This window comes from Cygnus olor, chromosome 16, assembly GCF_009769625.2.
Source record: "Cygnus olor isolate bCygOlo1 chromosome 16, bCygOlo1.pri.v2, whole genome shotgun sequence".
In the NCBI taxonomy this organism is placed as follows: Eukaryota; Metazoa; Chordata; class Aves; order Anseriformes; family Anatidae; genus Cygnus; species Cygnus olor.
Window position 1 is genome coordinate 10,792,179 of NC_049184.1, and position 25,174 is coordinate 10,817,352.

General features: G+C 37.6%; 1 protein-coding gene across 2 annotated transcripts; it reads right to left on the bottom strand.

Moving 5' to 3' along the window:
* Nucleotides 1-813: 813 nt before the first annotated feature.
* Nucleotides 814-25,164, bottom strand: LOC121079071 (serine/threonine-protein phosphatase 4 regulatory subunit 1-like). Of its 2 annotated transcripts, XM_040575928.1 has the most exons (20): nt 24,983-25,164; nt 24,811-24,855; nt 17,737-17,869; nt 17,283-17,389; nt 16,895-17,037; nt 16,240-16,386; nt 15,445-15,552; nt 14,254-14,319; nt 13,552-13,710; nt 12,908-13,101; nt 12,129-12,565; nt 10,446-10,678; nt 9,313-9,405; nt 8,584-8,769; nt 8,057-8,218; nt 7,869-7,969; nt 6,673-6,793; nt 5,864-5,998; nt 4,986-5,127; nt 814-4,017 (listed from the first exon to the last, which is right to left on the bottom strand). In XM_040575928.1, the coding sequence occupies exons 1-20, from the start codon at nt 24,987-24,989 to the stop codon at nt 3,863-3,865; spliced, it is 2,874 nt and encodes a 957-aa protein (XP_040431862.1). In that variant the 5' UTR covers nt 24,990-25,164; the 3' UTR covers nt 814-3,862. The 2 variants fall into 2 exon arrangements, with proteins under 2 accessions (XP_040431862.1, XP_040431863.1); XM_040575929.1 differs by lacking the exon at nt 24,811-24,855 and having other exon boundaries at nt 24,983-25,115.
* Nucleotides 25,165-25,174: the final 10 nt, after the last annotated feature.

Consider the following 25,174-nt stretch of genomic DNA (forward strand, 5'->3'; position numbering starts at 1 on the left):
AGGAATGGTGACCCCACCACCTTCCTGGGCAGCCCGTTCCAATACCTGGCCACGCTTTCCATGAATAAATTCTTTCTGATGTCTAATTTAACCTCCTCTGGTGCAACTTGAGGGTTTCCTTGCGTCCTACCACTTGTCACCTGAGACAAGAGACCAAAACCCACCTTGCTGCAACCTCCCTTCAGGTAGCCATACCTTGCAGGTACCTTTCAGGCACTTGAAAGGAAAGCAGTAGACAAGACAGTAACTCCAGTAAATACCCAAGCTGTCCATATGTTACGTTCCTGTTTTCTTTGTTCAATTTTAGGACACAATATACGTGGTTAGTTTGACGTGTCATAAAAAGAGCATATGGCTGTTCCATTTGTCTTTCAAGTTGGTGACACAGGGGTCTTATGTCCTACCTCTAAGTGTGTGGGTAGGCTTTACTAGGAGGTATAGGGGGCTGTTTATTCCTCCCACTTTTGCATCGTGCAAAGAAAAAGAAAGAAAGGCCGTATATCCTTTTGCAGCACTTGGCAGAAGTTGCAGAGCACAGGCTGGAGCAGCCAGTCAACGTCTGAAAGGAACAAAAGGACAACTGCAGCAGCAGAAGAAACAGAAGACTCCGATATGAAAGGAAAAACCAACCAGCCAGGTGTTGATTACTCATTCCCTCATCCACCCTCTCCCTCCCATCATCAGTATGATGGATTCCACACTCAACCCTGGTGTAAGAAACCAGTGTATTTTTGCTAGGGAGAAGCTTCACTAACCAAAAGAACACGTTCACACCCCACTTGTAACAAAAGCAAGTTACTACACGTTGATTTATAAAACAGTCACAGAATTTATTGAGATAAATACAAATAGAAAGTTACATAGATTCTCTATTCTGACAAATGAATGACACTTCCAGAGCGTCCTCATTTAATTGGGTTCTAAACAACACTGTGTACAGTCACAACTGCCACTAGGGCAGCATCCTCACAGATGCCAAGTGTACATCATACATAAGATACCAGTGAATTCGAGTTCTAAGCAACATGACTAACATGCTTTGGATTACAAGTGCTTGATAATTCCCTATAGCATTCAAGCAATATTGCACCCACTAACGTTATTCTCATGTTCCTTAGCTAGAAATGCTTTGAAGTGATATTCTTACTGCTTTTGTGAGAGTGGATCAGCTACCTAACTTTGCTCCATCTGGCTTTTAAAATACATATTTTTGCATAATTTAAACAACCCAGAGAATTGTATGTTAACACACAGCTTTACTCATCATTGCATACATTTGTCTATTACAAGACGTAAAGTGCGGTCTTTAGTCATGCTGAAATCACTTCTAGTATAAAATTAAAACAAAAAGGCAAACCTGGTAAAGGTTAAACCTGTTTTTAACAGACCTGCACATTGCCTAGAAAAAAAAACCAAACGACATACCCCAAAACTATGGTGCCCTCCATTAGTGCATGCAACTGTAGAGTTTAAACAAGTTTTTAAATGCTCTACTGAAATCTTATCATTTGAAATGGACATGATTTCTGGAGCTAGAGAGGTACCAAATGTTGTTAAAAACAAACAATTTTGTTTAGCCTTTTTGTGAACTTCTATAGCTGGTGGCTTATTGTTTACAAATATTCTAATTAAAAATCCTTAATGAATACTAACCAAACACACTAAATCATACAAAAGCTTGTGTTTTCCAGTGGATTATTGCAAGAAAAGGTAATTATTAAAAGATTATCTGACAAACAGAAACCTGGGTTGGGTTAATGTTCAAAGTATCTAGTATATATACATTTCAAACATACTTACATATACACACACACTTAAAAAATTTGATCAGTGCTGAGAAATTTAATGAACTGATAATAGAAAAACAGAAGTAAAACCTTGTCAGAAAGGCCTTAGAAAATTTGAACTGTTAGAAAATACTAGTATAATGCCAGCATTAGAAAAAGATATTAGAACTAGAAAAAATTAACTTGAGGGGTCTTTTTGTTAAGAAATTGCAATCATAAAAAGTCTGTAGTGAAGAACCATTTTAAATTATAAAAAATTGTAAAAAATTAAACGTAGAATGTTGCAGAATTTACAGAGTTCATACTGTTTACTGTAAGAGCAGTGATAACAGTGGTACATTTCTGCCTTTAGCTTCCAAAAGCATTTTGTGAGCTCACAAGGAAACAATTTAATACAAATACTGTACATTATAATACAAGACTAGTTAGACAAACATTCAATTTTTCAGCATAACTGAACCCTCAGAAAGTACAGAGCCCAGCTGAGGAACCTACTTGCTCTATCACAGACAAGCCAGATTTAAAACAAAAGAAGAAGAAAAAAAAGTTATTTCTGCAAAAATCTTCACCCACTTGAACTACTCACTAGTAATAACAGTGAAATAAGGGGAAAGAAATATTTCCACAGGCCTATTTATGATAAATTGTGTTCACTGAGAAAGTAACTATCGTTACATAAAAACATTTCTTTAGTAATCATTAGTTTTTGAACAGGACGAAGGACCAATCCAAAATACAAAGGGAGTAACAAAGCCATTTTTTTTCAAGCCCCATTCTAACTATAGGTTTGGGACATGACAGAAAACAGGATCCACCAAAATGTATTACTTTTGTAATTTTGCAAATAGTCTGAAGCCCTCAAATTTCATTAACAGAATTTTGCTCTACCTGCATACTCACTCCATCCTTCTTCTGAAACAGCCATCTAAATACACAGAAGGCATGTCCCATGTAAGCTTATAGATCTCAATAGCCTCCATTTGTTGTCTGCCCCAACCCTGACCATACAATCAACAGAAGTTATAAACTGCATTAACACCTTCCTTCTGAACACTTATTACTTGAAGTTTCTCCAGAATTTAGATATCCTTTGTGTCTTACAAACAAATTAACAGACTGATGAGGATCTGAATGTTGGACCAGTTAAAAGGTGCTTTTCAAATGAAGTAGGAATGAAAGAGACCTGTAAAAAAGCTTAAGTCTGTAAAACTGTAATACCCTTCTAAAGGAATAGCACACGCTGAAGGAACTGAATCCTTTAGTTGAAGGGAACTTCACCAGAGCAGAAAGAGTAATATTCAGTTTGGAAAATTAATGCTCTATCTACAACTAACCAGCACCAGCAGTAATGGTAACAGACAGTGTTAACACCTGTAGGAGTATAGTTTAGAAATAAAATAGAAAAGTCACAATATACAAAGAATGTCAAACTCTGTGCTTTGAAAATTATCACGTTAAGTAAAAACGAGTCATGCCTTAGCTCTAGCAGAGTAACTACTTTATAAAATGAAATGATTGAACTTTTTTCCCTACTGATACAGAATTAAATTCTTCATCTTTTTTTGTTGAAATTTAAGAGCTATTCACATACATACACTTCTTTCAGATAAAATAAAACACAATATTTGAAATGATACAAAAGCTACAATAACAAATGAGGAAAATATCTGTATGTAAGTTTGCTATAATCAAAAAAAGATTTTAAGAAACATTAGAAGCTTATAGCAGACTACTACAGGAACTGTTTTGTTAAAAAAGAAATTTCAATTACACTGAAACACTGAGTACGTGTAAGAATTTACATACAATACTGAACTGCAGGTAAGATCAGAGTTACCACCCACATTTAGGAAAAGAAATAAATTGCTCATGCATATCAGACAAATGTAGAAACATCTGTAGATGAAAGGTGGTCATGAAATAAAGAGTATGGCATTTCTTAATTGGCCCTTTCTAGCTGTTTTGTCACTTTGTGCTAAAAACTTGATTTTCTTATTTGTTCACCTTATTCATACTAACCATGAATGTTGTGCAAATAACCATTTTGGCGTCCGGGGCTATTGCAGAAGAACACATTAGTTTTGTTTTTCAATGGGAGTATTGTCCATGTTGTTTTGTTTTAGTTTTATGGTAGCAAAGAAGGACACATCTTGATCTCTGTCAGATTGCAGAGCTAGAATGGTCTCCTCTGCAGCTTCTAGATGAGGATTGCCAACACTTTTAAAATAAGCTAGAATAAGGTGAGAAAAAGACAATTTTAATCAAAGCCAAAAGAAGAAATTAAACTTTTTTTTAAAACTATAGGGCATGCACAGCGCCTAAATATAGAGGATGCCAAAAACATCTGGGATAGCTCATCCAATTTATGAGCTTCTTAGAGAAGCTACAGCAAGCTAAGGAAACTGTCAGAGAAAGAAATATGCTGCGTTTTACTCATCTTATAAGGTACTTAAGTATTTATAAATATAAATTATTTTTGATAAGCCCTAAATGGAAACATGCCAACAAGGAAAAACAAGCTCAGGAAGCTGCCTTTGTACAGCGTTTCACAAAACACTCTCCATACTTTAACTCCGAAAAGACAGAGTTTTGTTTTCTAAGGAATTATAATACAGGAAATAATGTAATTTTGTGCGCCGCTACAATTTCCTACTACAATTGTTAGCTTTAGACAAAACAACAAAGCCAAAATTTGCAGAAAGAGGAGTGAAATTTCATTTGAAGGACCACAAAGATGACTTAAATAAAGTTTTGAAACAAAACAATACAATCTAAGGTGATACTTGAAATTTCCCAATAAAAATCTATTTGCCATAAGCACTACAGATACCGAATATAAACATAGGCAGCAACATGCAGTAATTGCATTACTTCCTGCTATAAACAGGTATGTGGCTGCCCTCTAGTGGATGAAGCATTATTACGTCGCACATACTATCCATGTCAGTTTCAGGCCCTTCAGGGATGATGATGGTGAAGAGTTATTCTAAGACAGAACATCCACTATATTATGCATTTCTAAATCTAGATCCCTCAATCTGAATTTAAATACAGTATCCCAGATTACAACATACAACTGTGTTTTCAGTATAAGCAGAACCAAACAGGCTTTTACTAGTAAAGTGAGCCAATTTATAAAGAACTGCACTGGCAGATGAAGGACAGCATTTGTAAGACATTAGTTCTTAATGACCACACCTTTCTCCAATAAGGTCTGCCTTAGAGCCTTGGCGAGCAGAACCCTTACGTTTGGCACAGGATCTGAAGCAAGACTTAAAAGACTGGGGAGTAAGTGTTCAACAAATTGGTCAACAGGCATACATTCTTCTTCCACCACAGCCTACAGGAGGATAAAGACAGAACATGAGAAAGCAAGACTTATGTTAAGACTACAGTATTTGCCATTCCTTTCTATCTTGTCCTTAATTTTTTCTGATCATTTAGAAAAGATAGAGTTTAAATTTGAATAAACACACCTTATATTGCAGTACAACCTTTGAAAAACATTCTAAAAACGCATTTTGCGTGCTGAAGATGACCCAACAAGGGCAGATAACTTAATTTCAGCTATATTTTAGGAAATACTGCTCTCTTGCCTGTCATCACTCTTTTGCCTTTCATTATTAAACCCACCTCCCTTTCTTCTCCATCCTTATTAGAGCAAACCTTTGTAGGGGGCTGAAGTGTGACGGGTGGGAGGCATGAAAATAAAGCAAACAAAGTAGTTCCTGGCATCTGGCAGCTCAAAGGGATCTTGTAAACCCTTATCCCAGCATGTCAACATAGGTATTTCAAAATGTTTATCACATTTTATAAGTTTATATATTTACTTCCTAACTTGGCTACTAGGATGCCAGAAGGGAACAAGGATCAGCTGTAACAGCAGGTGGCGTAGCACAAAATGGACCAGGGCTTCAAACCTGGATAGCCATTTGCTACTGCTGACACCAGCCCTGCCCACAGAATCACTAAAAAAATTCTCGAGTCCAAATTTCAGTTTTGCCTACATTACTGAAAATTCTCAAACTGGCTCCAAATTAAATGTATGCAGACCCACAGAGAAAGAACGCTCCAACCTGACAAATGAAGGCAAAAGCTTGTCTTCCAACCCACTTGGAACAGTGACGAAACCGCACTACAAGTTCATTAATGAAATTTAGTCCCAGTGCACTTGCATTATTTGCATAGAACTTCTGCAGTATTGCTACAACCTGTGAAGCAAAGGAAGAAAGGAGATTCAAATTTTAGCCTTCAGGAAAAGGCATCACTGTATTTGAACCCTACAAAGACACAACAAACATATACAGTATAACCAGCTCTGCCTGAAGAATTTAATGAATTATTACATTTATTTTGGAGAAAAGCCTTCTGTAGAGAAAGCATAAGAAGGTGTTCAAGTTAAACAAAAACCACTAAAATAAAACAACCATTAAAATAATGCCTTTATCCACAGTTCCACAAACAAGGAATCTTTCTACTCATTCATCTACAGGATGATGGCATTATTGTGAACTCCATAGATTAAATAAACTTTGAGGAAAGGTCAGATTTTTTGGTGTTTTTTGGATGTCTGTTTCTAAAAGTAGAATTCAGGGAAAGTTCTTCTGAATAGTCTTATTTCCTGGTTTCTATCCAGTTAAAAACATTTGTCACTGACATACAGCCAAATGAGGAAGGCTTTAAGATATGCAGAAGTCAGACAACTCAATGTATTTTATACAGTTTACTTTTTAACCACGTGTATCAAAACCGAGCAAGTTCAAAAGGTCAGTAACTTCTGCCTACAGACAGTAACTCCCGAGGCTATAAAAATAAGCAGTTTCAGATATCCCTCTCTAGAATAATATTCCTCCTGTCCTTCCAGTAAGTGAACTAAATCCCCTACCAGTTTGAAGGAGATCCACCGAACTTCTGAAACTTTATCGGAGCAGAGAGTCAGTGCAATATGTCTTAAGTAGTCATAGACATCATTGGGATTGTAGAGTTCCAGTATCAGGATCAGCTGCCTGAAACAAAGAAGTGATTAACTCAACCAAGTGCAACACTAACCAACTGTTAAAAGTCAATAAGGATCACTTGGAGCCTTGAAAAGGCCATGGTTACTACGAAGCACCTGGAGAGGTTAGGTCTTCTCTTTACAAAGGTGGGCACACATATTAAAAGAGATACAACAGATGCAAGAAACTTTTATCCAAGCTAGATCAACAAAGCATCAAATTTGTTGCATCAAAATAACAAAAAAAATACAAACAGAAGTACAAGATGTTTCTCTGTAACTTCAGACCAGTATCGTGTACCTTCCCTCAAAGTAAAAAACCACAGATTTACTTTGGTGTACAAGTCTACATTTTTAAAAATTATTTAAATCTACAAAACCATATTGGACTCATTTCAGTCACACCAACAAACCACACAAAGTTACAGAATTCTCCACTAGATGTCAGAGGACTGCTGTACAACAGCACTGCACCAGAGTAAGATTTAATTTGTTGAGCCAAACTACAAAGGGAGAGTAAATCCTCAACAGCCCAAACAAAGCGACGAGATAAATACGAAGGTCAGATTTTAGCTGCAAACTACGTCTACAAACATTCCTTGGGTGCTTTAAATATCAACGAGGCTTGCAGAAAAAGAACTGTGAGATGTCACTATCTCCATTATATACCCAGCCATATGGAAACGCCAAACGAATATTTTTTAAGAACAGACTTTTCTATCCTGCAGATATGTAATAGAAAAATAACTCTGTATATATATTTCCCTAATTTTACATGCAGTCCAGAACTGAGTAAAACCTGAACTCTCACTGAATAGTATCTATCAGACTGTCATATTTCAAAAGCTACATGCAAACCAGATCTCCATTTTGGTATGTGACAGACATTTAAGTTGCTATCATGGTTGATCACAACACAGTTTGCATTTTAAAAAAAATGCCAGTAGCTAAGTTCCCTAATTAAGTTCCTTAATAAAGAATGGTTGTGATCTTTTAGCTCAGAATTAGGGTGCACTAACTTCTGAACAAAACTATTTCTGAGTCAGCGATATACATGAAAATCAGACATTAAGAAAATTACGTACTCTGCCAGCTCATAACGAAACCTCCAGTTCCTGCTGTTATCAGTCACCACAAATTCTTGAAGTTGATAAAGATACTCTCGCCTTTTGTCTGCATGAAGTAACTAAAGGAAAAACATTACTAGCATAAAGCTGATCAAACTCAAAACTCTGAAGATACTATCTTCAGAAATTAAATTACACTTTCCTACCTTTAGGAAGTCATAGAGATGTTTAAGGACACCAATGCGCACTTCATCTAGATCTTTCAAGAATCCATTGAAAATTGGCACCAGATCAGCAGCTGTCAGCTGATCCCCCAAAATAACTGCTAGTTCATGGATAGAGAAAGCTAGCGTCCGGCGTACCTTCCACTGCAAACAGTTTAAGAAGGGATACAGATTAGGTACCGTAAGTGGAAAAACTCACGGCTTTTAAACGCCACCCATGTGAGGGATTGAGAGAGCAGAAGAAATGGAGCAAGCCACACAGAAGCAGAAAATGTTGATTACATTTATGAAGTCTGATTTAAATCTTGAATTTTAAATTCTTACTCTACATTTAAATCCCTTACAAAGAAGAATATGATGTTATAACTTCAGTGAAGTAAACTGAACAAAAGCTAAAAAATCTCAATTCTGGTTTATCATTAGAAAGCTGTAAGATTTTTTTATTGTTGGTTTGGGGGTTTTGTTGGTGGTGGTTTGCCCCCCTTCCCCCATCTTTTTTTCTTTTTTACCTGTACATCTGAGGCCAGCGTCTCATATGTATCTTTCAGGCAGTGCCAGTTCTGCCTGCCCAGCGTTAAGGCCACCCCAGGAAGACTATATGCACAGTGTTTGGCTATTTCAGTATCAACAGTCTGGGCTCGAGCAGGGTCAGTCATTGACAAGTACTGGTCTAGTAAAGGTTGAGGTATGATATCCTACAGAGAGAGCACATCAGCAACACACATTGCCATTAATTTAGGATCAATAAGAAAATACACCTGTTGAGCTGCAGTATTCTCTTCCTACCAACCAGCTGGGAGCAAAATAAAAACAGTGGCAAGACACCCATTTTGTGGGTTTGCTTTACAAACTGCAAATTAGTAGTTATTTATCCTCCCATTAGGATAGAGCTGTCAGCAATGAACAGTAAATAATACTTCATGAACAGACTACGTCAAATCAAACTGAAAATTTATTCTTTGCTATAGACAAACAATAAATCCAATGACAAAGCAGTATCATCAGCTCCTAACGTCTGCTGCATGAATTGCCTCTAAAGCACCAAAAAGACAACAGGTAGGCTTGTTTACCAGAAACATAACTTTTCTAATTTTCTGATTTAAAATAGTTCTCTTTAAATGCCCAGAGCATTTCTTCACCTTCTGTAACTGATCAACTGCAAAACCTATTGCTGTATTAAGGATGAGATGAACTGTATCTATTACTCCACTAAAGCAGTTAGATGCTATTTTAATCACCTGTAACTTTGACTTGTCATCTTCAAACGGTGGATTATTTTCTTGCTCTTTCTTTAAAAATACACTGGTTCCTCTGTGTTGTTCCCCTGAATCCTGTAAAAGGACATACTAGGTAGTGAAATGAGTTAGACTTAGCAGTGTTTGCAATTATTTCAAAGCATCACAGTAAGAACAATGCAATTCGAATACAAAATAGCCTTTTAGAGACAAAGCCTTGTACAGGCAAAGCCTTATTCAGTGTGCTTATACAAGTGCAAAAAAGACAACAGCTGTACACTAAAGACAAACACTATTAAGATCAGAGATTTGCTTCTAGAACAGAATTCAATGCAATAAACTTATTCGGATTTTGTGTGGTAACTTTTATTATACTCTTAGATAGTTTTTATTCTTGGCATGAATTTAACTATTAAACAAGGCAGCTGAGCAGTTACTCCAAGTCAATATCATGATAAAAGCATCACTTATTTTGGAAAATACCACTGGAAGCTCCAAGCCTATCAAATCACGAAGCACAAACCTCTCCCCAAATAAGTATCAACAGAAACCTTTGAAAAAACTCAAAAGGTTTAAAAGACCAAAATCACAGAAAGTCTGAAAGATCACAAATTTTTGTTTGTTTGTTTGTTTTTTGTTTTTTTTTTAATACTATTTGTACAGGTCTTATGTGCAATTTTTCTTTGTAGTCAAAGTTTTTTCTTAATCATTCACAATTAGCTTCAGCAACATTAAATACTGCACAAATGATTCTTTTTACTCCTATCTGTACATTACTGTCACGAAATAGTAACCAGGAACTGTGTAGGTATCACCACCTGATTCAGCCTCCTGCTTGAAGATAAAAGACTAATTTTAGATTGATTGCAGGAAGAGGTGAGACTGTACTTGATACGTTTCCTCTGAAAACTACTACAAGGCTACTGAAAAAAAAAACTCTTAAGCAGTCTGTGTGCAAACAGACATAATAGCCCTCAATAATTTTGTTTTTTTTAAAATGAGTAGCATATGATAGTTACAATGTAGTAATGGCTTCAGATCAGAAGCAGGTCAGTTATGTCAGGGACTACATGAACACACGCATTACTTCAGCTGGTAAGAATTCGTTTCAGTCATGGAGCCCAATGCACACTTACTGTGCTTTTCAGTATACTGGGGGCAGACTCATCGCTGATATCATCCTGGGATGCAGGGGATGAAAGGATGTCTTCCTCCAGCTGGTTGCGGGTAGCATCTGAAACAGCTGTTTCACCTGAAATGGTCTTGTTCTGAAGTTTGCCACTGCTCTCTTCCATTTTTTTGGTCTCACAGTCCCCAACAGAATCAAACTGAGCAGCTCTTAGAGCAGCAGACAACACTTGGACCTGAGCTGTATAAAGCAAGAGACTATTTAGTATCCTTTCTGCACTTAAAAGCATTAAACTTACAGTTACTTAATCTGAAGGGATAAAAAGAAGTGAAATCTAAGCTTCACGAAAACATATTAGTAAACATTTGCTGTTAGAAAGGCCTATTACTCTTCCATGAAACTTTCACATAAATTAAGAGCAATGACATGGATACATTAACATTTTCAGCAGAAGCATTCTATCAATTTCTCCCACAAACATATTTCTGATAATCCCCCACGAGGTATCACAGTACACTGGCTCACATCTCATTCTTTATATTGTCAAACATATTAAAGCAAATTCTTTATTAATATTCTTGAATTGCTTCAGCTACCTGGAAAAGGCAATAATGTGCATTTAAAGCCTTTCTCAAAAAAAAGCCAACCACAATCTAGCTAGAGGAGGGAGTTAGTAAAACCACCTCTGAACTGTTCTGCAGAAGTGGATAGAACACTAGAGGTTGGGTTTACCACTACATCACCAATAAACTTCGGAGAAACTTTGCTGCTAAGAACATGAAGTTACTAAGAGGTCAGAATGCAAACACTGAGGTAGTTATATCTCCACAGGCCTAAAGAAAGTATGGTCTCAAGACTATAGAGACATTAGAGCATAATTTAAAGGTGAAGAATACCAGAATACTTTGGAAATGAGGGGATAGGAGAATTTATAAATATGCCTGTTATCGGTTCTTTTGTTGTTTTAAAACTGTTCTGGCTGTCAGAGCAGAAGGGAAACAAAAATTAATAACCGCATCTCCTTATTCTGAGAATTGAAGCATGACTGTTCAACTAAAGTCACAATGAAAAGGGGATGTACAGACACGTTCTTGCTTTCTCCCATGTCTCTCCAAACCATTCATTTTCCCACTGCATAGCTGTCAAGCTAACATCTTGCCATTTGCTTTAATTGAACACAATACACTTTTGCTCTTTTCTTCTTGCCTTTACTCTCTCCCTTTTCTTTCCAAAACTAATTTGCACTTTTTTCCTTTTTTCATTCATTCACTTCAATTTCTGCTTTCTTTCATGACTTTAATTTTTAATTTTTCACCTCTAGGTCTTCCCCTTTCATTCTACTCCTTTCCATTCTCAGACATGAAAATTTGTCCTGGTGCCTTTCTAGCTTACCATCTAGATATGCTATACCGCCACTCTGACACTGCTCACAGCATAGCAAGGAAGCCAAATATTGCTCCAGTTGCATGCAGAAAAAAGGAATGAATAAACAGGCAGATGAAAACTGATAATTTACTAGAATACTCGAGACTTAGTGGAATGAGAAACAGTTGACTATGTATGACAGGCTTGTCAGGTGAGTCCTAACACCTTATGAGTACCAAACCATTTAAAATACAGACAAGGTTTTTTATAAAAGCCAGGAGAAAGCTTTCTGGGAGAGAATGTTATTTTATTGTAACAGTCTCACCTTGAACATCTGGATCATCTATGTGCTCCTGTAAGCTTTCTAGAACTTTTTTTATTTCACTACTAGCAACACAGTTATTACATGGCACAGAGCAGTTGTCTTTGTGCTTCTCAGTCTTGAACTGAAGCAACTCCAGGTCCTGACTTATATCAGGCAGAGGAGGGCGCCAGTATAGAAAAGTATTAAACACATCCTCAGCAGACCGTAGCCTTGAGTTCGTTCCTGGAAAATTGCTGTCCTTAGAGACTTCAACCACACCAGCAACAACTTTGTCATCCTGAGACAACCTAGACAGATCTTCTCCAGGATTTGTACAACAATCTGAACTTGCTTCCCACGTGTCTTTATTCAGGTTCTCAACTGAGAGCGGCGTATTCACTTCAGCTGAAGTCTCCTCAGTCGATGACTCTGACTTGATTTCCATTGGTTGTTCCGAACTGATAACAGATACACATAATTACCCATATAAAGTATCTCTAACAATACTTTTTCAGTAAAATACTTCATAAAAGGTAGCATCAACTACAGAAGCTTACTTTCTACACAGAAAGACGTTAGCACTACACTTCTACAGTTTTCCCTTTATCTTCCTGTCAAGCCGTCAAAGTCAATTTCACTTCAATAACATGGCTACACTCAAATAGACATACATGCACGACCTCACCTTTCATACCTTTTCTGGAACTATTTTCTTAAGATTTGTAGCCCTAAGCAGCAACTACAGGAATTACCTTCTTGCTTCTCCCTTCCACTATACCACATCTTTCCTATGATTTTACCTGGATGATGCAGCATTTGTACTAGAGGCAATTAAAGTTATATTGTTGCTTGGTTGACAGGAATTGGAATTTACATCTTGTGTTGACGGTCGGATACTCAGTGTCCCATCTTCTCGAATGTAAAGACCAGCACTTGAAGGGTTTGCAAAAGTAGAAATAAAGGGGCCAAGAGACTGAAAAGCTGCCTGACGAACCTGGGACAGTAAAAAGACAACATTCAGGATTCATGCAACTCCCACAGAATTAATACTGAAAAATAAAGTTTGGTCCCAAGTTGTTTGTTACTGTACTAGCTTCATTTAATGCCAAGTTTTACCAATTATGAATAAGTGACACCTACACAAAGGGTATCAGCATATTAACAAACATGGATTTTTTTTTTTTTTTAAGTACAAATTTGAAGGACATCGTTACATACTTCAGCTAGTATCTTTAACACAAGCAACATACTCTCAGAAGAACAATACACTTACAAAAAACATTGATAGGAATTCTAAGTAACAGAAGAAAAGAAAAACAAGGTATCATCTCTTTAGGTAAGATTAGCTTTTATTAGATAAGAATCTAATCGCAGCAAAAAAAAGCCACCTTGTCCATTATCATGTCTGCCTGGGAAGACATCAATTATAGAGTGAGTTGCTTACCCATCTACAAGTGTCACTAATAAGACTGATGAAGAGTGGGGATAGTTTGCTTCTGCGGACTTCTGGGGATGTAGTATAGGACACTGCCATAAAGCATTCAGCACAAGCTTTTCTCATTCCCCAAACACTATCAGAACAAAGTTCAAAGAACTTGGGAATCTGCCAAAAATAAACAAAACCAAGACTAATTAAAAACTAAGCAAAGGCTGCAGCAACTTACTATCAAGGTATTTGTTTGGAAACTGGAGACAATGAGAACTCAGAATAAAGAGTGAAGAAGAGAATAAAATAGGGACAGATTAAAAAAAATGTATTAACTGAAGAAACTGGAAAAATATATCTCTCCTTCAATGGGATTTCATGTATAGCTACATACACTAGGAAAAAATAGTATTATTGATGGCTTATTTTTCCTGAAATTGTGATTTGATCATCTAGTTCAAGGAAAAGAGAAAGTCAGTAATTCTAAAGTATGCATATGAACCATCAATTACATTTTACAAATGCTTTGCATAACAAGAATTCTCCATTTCTATTCAATCCCAGTTTTGCCATATAAGCACATTCAAAGCCTTAGATAAAGCCATTTCAAAAAATTACATAAACAGATTATTTCACAGAGAAGACAACAGAAGAATTATGTATTTATCAGTTCAAAAGATTTAATAATGTCTTGTAAATGGATTTTGATTTTTTACCTACCAGAAGTCTTTCTGTGGCTTCTTGCCCAACTGCATTACAAATGTCACCAAAATTAGCTGCACAAATCTAAGAAATAGAAAAAGTCATGAATAACATTCTGGCTAACACACTTTCGAATGCATTAGGTTTATCATCAACTTCACCATGCATTATTTAACCCCTGTAATAAATGCACATTTGACTATTCAAATTTCAGCCACGTAACTACATCCTGTAACCTTAACTCATCCTGAACAAATACTCATTAGAGCAGGCTTCCATAAACCATATGCCTTTGAAATCAATAGTAGAAAAGGCTTCTGCATTATGAAGAGAGTCATCTACTTCAGTAATAACTAAAAAGGACTAATAAGCCTACTTGGAAGTCTTAATGACTTTGAACAGCAGCTGTCAAAACAAAACAGATTAAAATATGATATGAGGGTCAGGACTTAGGTGTACAGACAGAGTTATCTTTGCTATAGCTGAAGCTGGCTTAAGCACTTTGCTGAAGCAAAGTTTAATCAACGTCTCAAGTTAGTCCCATTTACAGTGCATTATATTCAAATTCTGTAATTAATGCAGAAGGCCCATTCCCATGTTGCAAAAAAAAACACAGCTGAAATCTGAAATGAATTAACACGTGCCTGTGTTAAAGTATGATTTAATATAAAACAGAATTATAATGCTATAACACAGGTCAAATTCCAACATCACCAGCTTATGTTAAGGACCAAGCTGAAGCTCAGCATGACCCTTAAGTCTACTGAACTATTTTAAGATTTCTTATGCTACAAGTTTCCCTTTGTACTTGACCATGACTTAAAAGGAATCTTACACTTCTGAGATTTCTCCTTTGAACAACAGGTTTTAAAAAAGGAAGAATGTCTAATACCTATTTTTGAATTTCTGGTTTTGAAATAAGATAGCAGAGCAGGTAATTTGTTTGCATCATAGAACCAAATACTGTGGCTTAAAAATAGGTTGTGAAATACTATTAAATGGTGCAAAACCTGCTATTTCCCAAGGACTGTTACCTAGTTCTTTAATGAAATACAGAATCTATAAGCCACGCCAATAAATTAAAACTATTCTTCCAGACCCTTTCAACTTCATCAGTGAAAGCCATGATTAAATTCCTCAAGAAGGCATTTGAATAGCTGTGTACATACAAATTCCTTTGAAGCGTTTCAGGGTTGAAAACACACCAACCTTTCGGACTTGAAACAATTTCCCATCACTGCAAAGTTCACAAAAACGAGGAAGCAGCATGTGCTCAACTGTTGTTCTGCTCAACATAGAAGCCATTTTACAGATTATCTAAAATTAAGAAGGGGATATGAGGAAGGACAAGAAAATTATACAACTTATAAGCGTGGTCCAAACCTCCTCTTAGAAATTTCTTCTGAGAGCAAGAAAGGAACTACCATCAAATAGATTTCAGTACTCTAGATTATTTATATTTTTGTACACTTGTTTATGCAAAGCACAACTGTAGTTTTTATTTAAAATCATTCCATACTGTATTTAAAACCATTCTGTACTGCCATTCCTGAACATAATATTTCTTTACATTATTTATCTGGATTAAAAAGACAGTGAATTGACTTTTATTAATAAATTCATTTTCAATATGACTTTACAGCGTGGCATACATACAGTAGTATTTTTGTACAAGGAAGACAAGGTCCCATACTCAGAACTTTTAAGAATTAACACCTTAATTCCATAATTAAGGTTAGTTAGTAACACATACTGGAACTGAAATACTGGTATAGAAAGTTTAGTTTCCATGATTCATGTAAAGTTCTCAAGCAATACAAATGCAAGTACAATTTTTATTTCCTCTTTCTTACGCTTATTTAAGTCTTGCACAAAGTTGTTATAAATATATTCTAAGAGAGCTTTGTAATAGCACTGCTAAAAAATAGAGAACAAAAGCAATAAAAAGCCTAAAAAGTAAAGATACGAGCTTTCTTTCAAATTGAGTTTTTTGAATTCACTTACATTCACAGCTTCCACCTTGTACTCATCATCACTGTCAGGAGCAGAGAGGTCCAACAAAATTGGACACACCTTGTTTTCAATGTCACTCTGAGCAACAAGATCTTGTTCCAGCAGTATGAGCAGTGCTTCTTGACCTGCCTTTCTGACCTAGTAATAAGAATGAACAGAACAAAAGTCTATCGCTGTAAAAACATCATTTAGTGACACGAGAACTACAGAAAGCATGTCTTCGTTGAACACAGAGGTACAAGTTAAAAAATAGAAAAAACCCTCAGCTTTAACAATAAAAGGAATTAGTAATAAACAGTAAATTTTAATGTAATTGTTAGATGCCCTTTAATCAAATCCTGAGGAGAAGCCGAAATATGAAGTAGAAGTCAGGACCTGTAAGTTACAACTCCAATAACAGACTGTGTCAGCATGTCATTAGGAAAATCCTACAAGTTTCCCATTATCCACTAGGGTAAAAATATGTATATTCAGACCTCCCTAGCAAAGTGTGCTCAAATCAATACATACAAATAATACATGAGACAATAAATATGTAATAACTAGGTATCAATTAACGGGAAATTTATTCTCTGTTCCTCATATCTCTAGTTCAAACCACAGCAAGTTTTCCAACTATTCAACTCCCACAGTCTGTTTTACCTACCTGATTGTTAACATCTGTGAGATACCTCACTACTATGGGCATAAGGTATTCAAAAAATGCTGTTGGGAATTTTGGTCGACTTTCTTGCAGAAAAATGGCAATTGGAGGTATTTGTTCCATCAGCTCTGTACGTACAGTTGGCTCTACCAAGGAAACGGAAGTAAAAGCTACATTACTAAACTGAATTTTTTTAAAAAAATTACATTAAGAAAAAGCTAGGATTTTGTTTTGCTTTAAAGCTTTCACAATAGAAAAAGATGAAAAGACTCGAAACATAAGGAAATATCACCACTAAGATTGCCAGTTCATAAAGTAAACACAAATAAAATACCCTTACATGTATCACCACAGTCCAGAGTTAGAAGAATTAAAATAAATGCATTCAAACCTGCATCTTCAGAGAGTCTGACTACTATTTCCATTACAGTCAGGAAGTCTTCCTCATTGTTACTGAAATCTCGAAAGACATCCAAAAGACCTCTGGCAATAATTTGCCTGTGGAAGAACAACAGATTAACTGCCTTGATATCTTGTCAACGACAAAGGTGGGATGCAGGAGGAACTTAATAAATGGAAATGGACACAAAAAAAACACACATCAAGCTCTTCTCTAAATATTCAGTCATACTAGCTATACAATTTTGCCACATCCCCAAAAAAACGAAGACTGAGTCCGGAGATATTAGACGTACAAGAAAGAAAACTTATTAATGGAAATTTTACATAACGGTTATTCAAACAAATTTTGCATTTAGCAAAATAATGAAAGTAGCAGCAATGCCCCCAGACCCACCATGCTGTAAAACTCGTATCGCCATCAGGTGTGATTGTTGTAACCTTACCTGTTAAATACGTTATCACTGAAGGCATATTTTTCTAGACGAGCCAGTGGAGTCAAATTATCCTGTCCTGGAATGTCCAAGAATGCTGTTATCCTCATGCTATCACAGTCTGGTCCATAATCTTCAAATCCAACTTGAAAGACAAGAAGAGAAACAAAAGAAAAGAAAAATCACCCAAGAGTCAGCAAGAGATGCTGGAATATAAAATATACCAATACCTTTACCTATTTTTAGAGCTATTCTTCAAAGCAAAACTATTTATATACCACTGAAAACTGCTTACAGAAAAAATCTTTAGTTATACCCAATGAACTCAAGGGCAACACTTGCATATAGACCAGTAAATTCAAGCCTTGAAATGTAACTGAAATGTAACAGTGAAATGAAACTGTTTCAGCTGTCACAATATCCTTGGCTTCTAATACATTTTACTTTGCAATTTGAATGAACTAACCACACTATAAAATTAAAGAGAGTTCAGCTGACAGAATTGCATGCCACAAACTGACAGACAAATTCAAAAGGAAAAATCAGTCCCATTAAAAGAAACTGGAATTTTCAGTGATAGAAAATGCAAAAGCATATTGCTTTAAAACAGCAAACTTGTGTCTGTTTCAAAGTTACCAAGGCACATTTTTTCCTCACTGCAACTACAGGGTCCCAAACATTCAAACCACACAAGTGGCTTTGGAGAAAAAAACAACTTTATCTGTGGACATACTGGGTGCGTTCTACTGCAGATGTTCTTAACTGCTGAGTTTCCCAAATAAAACCACTGTTTTCTAAACCTTTTTTCTATTTGTAAAATTTTAACTATTTTAAGTATTTTAAGTATTTAACTATTACTATACCAACCCCACACCACCAAAATCTTACAGGCACTGAATCCAGTAACACACACTTGATTATAGATTCCAGGCAAAAAAAATAAGGCTGTGAGGGGGATAGGAAATATAACTTTGCTGTCAAATTATTTCCTGTGCTCATTTCTTAAAGCAAAGGCATTGAAGAAACCTGTCTGCAACTCAATCTTCCAGACAAAAATCTCTCATTTCTGCAACAGATACAGGAACACACACAGTAACTAAAACTGCAGGAAAAATTTGCACTGGAGTAGCTGACACTTCTCCTCTGGGTGTACAACTTTCCCAACAAAGCACACTTTGAATAATGTGCGCTTTGCTCACACAAATCACACAACACCCGTGATCTTCCGTAAGTACAAATGGTGCCACACAGCTTCTCATATGTGAGAAATAGTCTCTCTCAGGCCAGCAAATGTGCTAAGAGTGACAGCCACTGCAGAAAACAAGCCAGTTTCTGACTTGGCCGGACACGATATTAGGTATTTGAATTGGTAAAGAAAGCACAAAACTGGCAGTAATCTGCAAGCACAATGACAAGCCAAACGGGCTGTAAGAACTCTGCCTGTAGGAATGAAGCCCAGGCACTCCAAGCCACGGCTCTACAGGCAGAACCCTCTTGTCCTCAGGGAGGGGAAGTTACACGGTGCTTCCATATTAGAAACCAGCAGAGCTTTGGCTAAACAAATGAGCAAACCAAATCTTGTTTCATTTATAGCATCCGTTTCCTCTGTTTGTAAAATGGGAAGAACAGAAATACCCTTTCCCTTTGACGCACTCAGAAGATCAGCAAGTGTGCGTGTGAAGAGCTGCGCATCCCCATCTTCAGTGTTCTGGGTAAATAAACTTACAGTCCTGCTCAATGTGCCAGCCCAATCACTACAAAGGTTTTGCACATCTTAAAGACAAGTCTTCATTATTTCATAATACACTCTGAAATTGCCAGTGGGTTAAATGGTGTCTGCATGTAATTACAAGGTCTCTGATACAACGGTTTCTTCAGGATTGAAGTGGCAGTACCTTAATCAGAATAATTAAGTTTCAACTCTATCCTCTTACTCTATCTACAGTTTTATATCATCAACACTTCTCTGAAGAACTCCTTAATCTGAGACCTGCATGATGAACTGTGTTAATATCCATTATAAATTCATTTTTATATAAAAATACTCTATTACCAAGAGGTACCAAGCCTCAGCTTTTTTCCCTACAAGAGAATCTGATTTCATATGTCTGTAATTGATTTCCCATTATTTAATACTTTGTTTTTGCTTTCTATCCTTAAATAGACTGAATCTCTAGAAGACACTGTTTTCCAAACTCGCAGAAGTTACTTATTACCTTAACAAAGAAATATTTATCAGCACATGTATTATTCTGCAGTCCTCAATACAAAAGAAAGCAAAAGCTACTGGGACAAATTACAGACCTGAGATGAAGACAACTGAAACATGGTTTCCTAGTATCAGACACAAACTGAAGCCAAAACATCCTCCACAGAAATACAGTGCTTAAAAAAGAAACTACATCTGAACATACTTGAGACAAAAGGTTATACCTGGGGGTCTCAGGAGGAAAAAAAAAAAAGAAGCAGACTACATTTATGAAAACACAGTTTCCAGGGAACCTACTTGAATTAAAAGACAGTAATTCTGCGCTCTTGCAGACAGTGAGCTCCAGTCAATAAATTCAACAGGATTCAAACAGAAGAAAACTGGCAGATTAGACTTTGTGTTGTTGTTGAAAATGTTTACATAGATATGTGACTCCACAGCTATGTGATTAGCAACATACGCTAGTTACTTGTGGTTTTCTTAAAATGACTGTGGATTCTTATGACACCCTTATTTCCATTCAATTGGTCATTATCATTTCTAAAGGCTGTTTTTTTATATACTTTTCAAGTTGTCAGGTTCGAAACGTTTATTTGCACAAGTGTAGGTAACTTAGATTACACTGCCCTAGTAAGGATCATCTATCCACCTGTCCCAGGGCTAACTCTCCCACTAAGCACAGCACCCGAAGAGGCAGCACCCAGTGCTTCCTGCTCCAGAAGTAACCCACTGTAGCACCAAAAGCTCGCAGGAAGCCAGACTGTAAGATTGTGGATTTCTTTTTGGACGTTGCAACACTCTCTCCACCTCCAAAACCTAACTCTGACCATCCTTATGCCTGTGCAGTTACAATATATATTTTTGAAATGCACATAGATTGGACACTCTTATGCTAGCTAATTTTTGAGGCTAGCCACCTCTTGTACAAAGATTAAGGCTTAAAAAAAAAATCAATACACTTGCCATTAACCACACTATTGCCCACTCGTTAAAAATGAGCTCATTTCACTTTACTATTAGTCCCTTCAAATATTTCAGAAGAATTCCTACCAGGTCAAAAAACAATGAAGTAAATCTCAATTATAAATCTGGCTACAACAATACACCAAGGACTAATTTTCTAAACATGATAAACATTCTTTACTTCACTACCTGAGTAGTTTTATTATTCATTTACATTAGCTAAGCACGCATTAGTGCTTCTAGGACTTGAGGGAACACAGAGCAAACTACTTATGCTGAGGATGAAGAGAGTTAAATACCTGAAATTTTTTCCACACAGACTCAGTGCACATAAGTTAGGAACAATCATGGAAGAATCCATTTTGCCTTCTCTCAAGAATTTTTCTTCCATAAAACAAGAAGCTACAGGTACTTACAAGTTTTAAAATACAGAACACTAGAAAATATATTACAGAAATATGTTGAACTTGTACATCTAATGTATCTAATACTCCTTCAGAGATGAACCATGCATTCAGTATTTTCCCTCCAATGGTATCAAACAAGCTTGCAATTTGTCCGTCTATAAACAAGAACTTTTGGTCAGCCCTGAAGTGGCCAGGCAGTTGGACTTGAAGATCTCTGCAGGTCCATTCTGACTGAACTCTATTCTAGTCTATTCTACCTATTTGAAGACTGCTGAGTTTGAATTTGCCATGCCTTAGTTTGACCTAGACTCAAAAGCTGCTTACAGCCTACAAGAACCACCTACAGCGTTACCGAATTTAACTATGCAATACAACATCACCAGCTACCATCACTGTATCACTAACCACTTTTTCCAATAAAAAACATTAAATACTGGTTCACTATGCATTAACTTAATGAGCTCAACTAGATAATTTTTTTTCTTCCACTGTTTTTAGAAGGAAAACCAATTTTAAAATACATATTCTTAATTCTATTAGGGAGATATTTGAGCTAATTATTTTTCCCACCCTACAAAAACAAAATGTCAAACTGTAGTTAATTAATTTAGGTAGATTTTATGATAGCTTTGCCCCCTATTCAATGGAATCCCCCCGGCTGTCTGTTTCAGTGGAATTGAACCTCACTGTGGATAACAGTATTTCATCAACTTAAGAAAGTAAAAATCCAGTTCCAGTTACTTATTTGACTGTATTTTTCCTGAAATGCACCATGAACTCTTTGCGAGAGACTAGTCATTGGATTAGCACAATATCTCAAACTAGATAGGATTTCCTGAACTCTACTGTATTAGAAATTGAAGACCGCCCCAATTCTAACCACATTGCCAAATTCATGAACTTAATCGAAGGTTATTTTTAAAGCATAAACAAGGTTTGCATAATGCTTTCAAATATATTTCCCTTTATTTACATGCTTATCCTAAAAATGATCATTCCTTCTACACAAATGTCAAGTGACCCATGTAAAATGCTTATTAATGACTACTTATGGCAAAACTTTTAAAAAAACTAAAAAGGTTCAGATAAATTAACTTCATGACTCAAACCAGAGTTTTGCATACAAGCATCAGACTTATTCATCAACTTAGCATACAAATTCTTTACCAACAGTAAACAGAACAGCCAAAGACTGAAAAATAACGGAGAATGAACACTTAACTCCTACTGATGTCTACCCCCAGTTCAAGGCCAAGATCCATAAAACATTATGGGAAATTTGCATTTATTTCTGCTGTTTGTGCTTTACACTGAGCAAACAGAATTCAATACTATCTTTGTTTTATTACATGGATAAAAAAAAAAGGAACTGGGAGCAATTCAGAAAAACACAATCAATTCAAAGAGCTAACCATTCGTTAGCACTATGAAGGGGATTTTTGTGTGTTTTTTTAAAATTAGGGCAGAGAGAATTCAGAATTTTCAAGTCTTAAGGTACTGCAACAACTGTTGCAGCTCTCCTGTGATTAGAGGAGCTCAGGTGAGATTGATGTGCTGAGCTCTGCAAAACAGCCTTCAAATCAGCCTAAGTACATTGAAATGCATCTCCTAATTTCCTTGTCACTTAAATCCTGTTCAACACATGCATGCTTTTTGTCATTTAAGGTCTTGACACAGACTTCTTTCATTTACTTACTGCAGCAAGCAATAACCTTCAGTACCCATTTTTAAGCAACTTCCTCCAGTGTTATCATGATTTCAAATCCCTACACGTTAAAAACATGCATTTCAAGCATTATCCTCTAAGGTTTGCACATTTTGATTTACTTTTTAGATTTCTAGCTTTCCAAATAGATAGCATTAAGGTAGGAAAATGCTTTTTAATTAAGGCTTTAAAATCATTAAGATACACACAGTTACAATTTAATTCTAAGGAAAACATCAAAGATGTTCTGCAATATGCAAAAAGACACGAACACAAAATGAACCAAAAGGTCTTACAAAAGCTCTCACCACTTAACCATTAATTTCATCTCAAAAAAAAATTCTTACTGAAGTTAAAAAAAAAACAAATTTGTTTTTCTGCTACCTACTAGTGAAATGCTGAAACCTGACATACTGAGAGCAAAAACAGTTAACAGCAACTAACAAAATTCTACAGGGTGATCCCCTGCCTGCAGAGGCAGTGTCCCTGCACATCCTTCCAAAGGAAGGCTTTAGCTTCCATTACACTCTCATGTTTCTCCTGCTGTTCCTCAAGATCATTTTCTTCCTAATTTTGAATGTTCACAGTAGACAGGGAAGCAAAAGCCTTCTGTTGTGCATTTTCATGTACTATTACACAATAACAGAATGGTTGAGGTTGCAAGGGACCTCTGAAGATCACCTGGTCCAAGTCCCTGCTGAGCAGGATCACCTGGAGCACGCTGTGCATGATGACACCCAGGTGGGGATATATCTCCAGAGAAGGACATTCCACAACATCTCTGACCAACCTGTTACAGTGCTCTGTCACCCTCACAGTAAAATGCCCTCTCAAACATTTCTGTGGTAAACAAATCGAGTCTCTCACAAAAACCAAATTCAAGCATCAGTTTTCATTTTTTAATGGAAATGTCAATCCAGCATCCCAAGTGCCAACGAAACCGCCCCCCACACCTAGCTGGTTCCCAAAGCAACACCACTTCAATGATTAGCGGCTACAGATTTATCTCCTTAAGCAACAGCTCCTTCAAGTTGTCTGAGCCACATTCAGCTCTAATCCCCTAACAAAACTCTGCACTGTACCAGCTGAATTGGCGCTGCCTTGCCTAGCACAGAGAACATGGTACTTAACTTAAAACCACTAGCTTATGTCAGCCAACTAGAGCACAAAAGCTTTTATTTCCGTTTATTCCCAGCTTCAGAAGGGCACACACACAACAACGCCTGTACCTCAGCGGTGAGTGCCCAGCAGAACCCCCAGTACCTGAAACCACCCCCGAAGCCCCCTCAAGCTTCACCCGTTCGCAGCCACAAAACCCCCGGTCCCCTGAGGCCGCAGCACCGGGCTAATCCTCTCAGGGGCAGCCAGACAGAGCCTATTTCTCTCTCCCTGAGGTTCCCTGCCCAAGGCACTGCTCGCACAGACCCCGGGCACCCAGCTGCCCCCACAGCCAGCGGCCTCTCGCCCCGGGCCCTCCTTCCCCGCAGGACAGCGGCTGCCCCCGGCGGGCACCGAGCGGTTCCCGGCCCCCAGAGCCGCCCGGGCGGGCACGGCTGCGAGTGTCAGGGCTGAGAGGCCGAAAAGCCGAGGAGGACGAGGGAAGGGCCCTGTCAGCCCCCGCGCTGCCCCAGAGCCACGGAGGAGCCTTCAGCTCGCCCTGCGAGGCTCCGCACAGCCCCAGCTCTTCCTGTCGCGAATTGAAAACGCGGAGAGCGAAAAGCGAGCGATGGCCAGACCCTGGGGTGGGAGCGGGGCCCAAGCAGCGAGCGGAAAAATAAAAAAACAAAACGACAGTTACTCACAATCATCTAAGTCATCCTGCAAATCCACAAAATACAAAGGGATCCCTACAAACAGAAAACAAAAAGAGAGACACCGGGGAGGTTGGCTTCGGAGGGGCAGCGGCGAGGGCGGCCGGACCGGGCCGTGGCGGTGCCCCGGGTGAGGCGCCCCCCGCCCGCCGGCCCCACTTACCGGCCATCTTGGAATGGACATGGGCGAGGAGGAGGCGGAGGAGGAGGGCGCAGGGAGGAGCCGCCTGTGCTTCCTGCCCCCGCACGGCCGAGAACACGACCGGCTGAACAAACAGCAGCTCCCGGAGGGGGGAGAATCGCCCCTAAACGCCCCCCGTCCCTTTCCTCAGAGGGAGGAGAAGCGCGGCCGCCC

Coding starts and splice junctions, on each gene's coding strand:
- LOC121079071 (XM_040575928.1), bottom strand. Junction 13,102..13,551: donor TTAGTGACACTTGTAGATGG/GTAAGCAACTCA, acceptor TTACTGTCCCAG/GTTCGTCAGGCAGCTTTTCA. Junction 7,970..8,056: donor ATCTCTATGACTTCCTAAAG/GTAGGAAAGTGT, acceptor TTTTTCCTTTAG/TTACTTCATGCAGACAAAAG.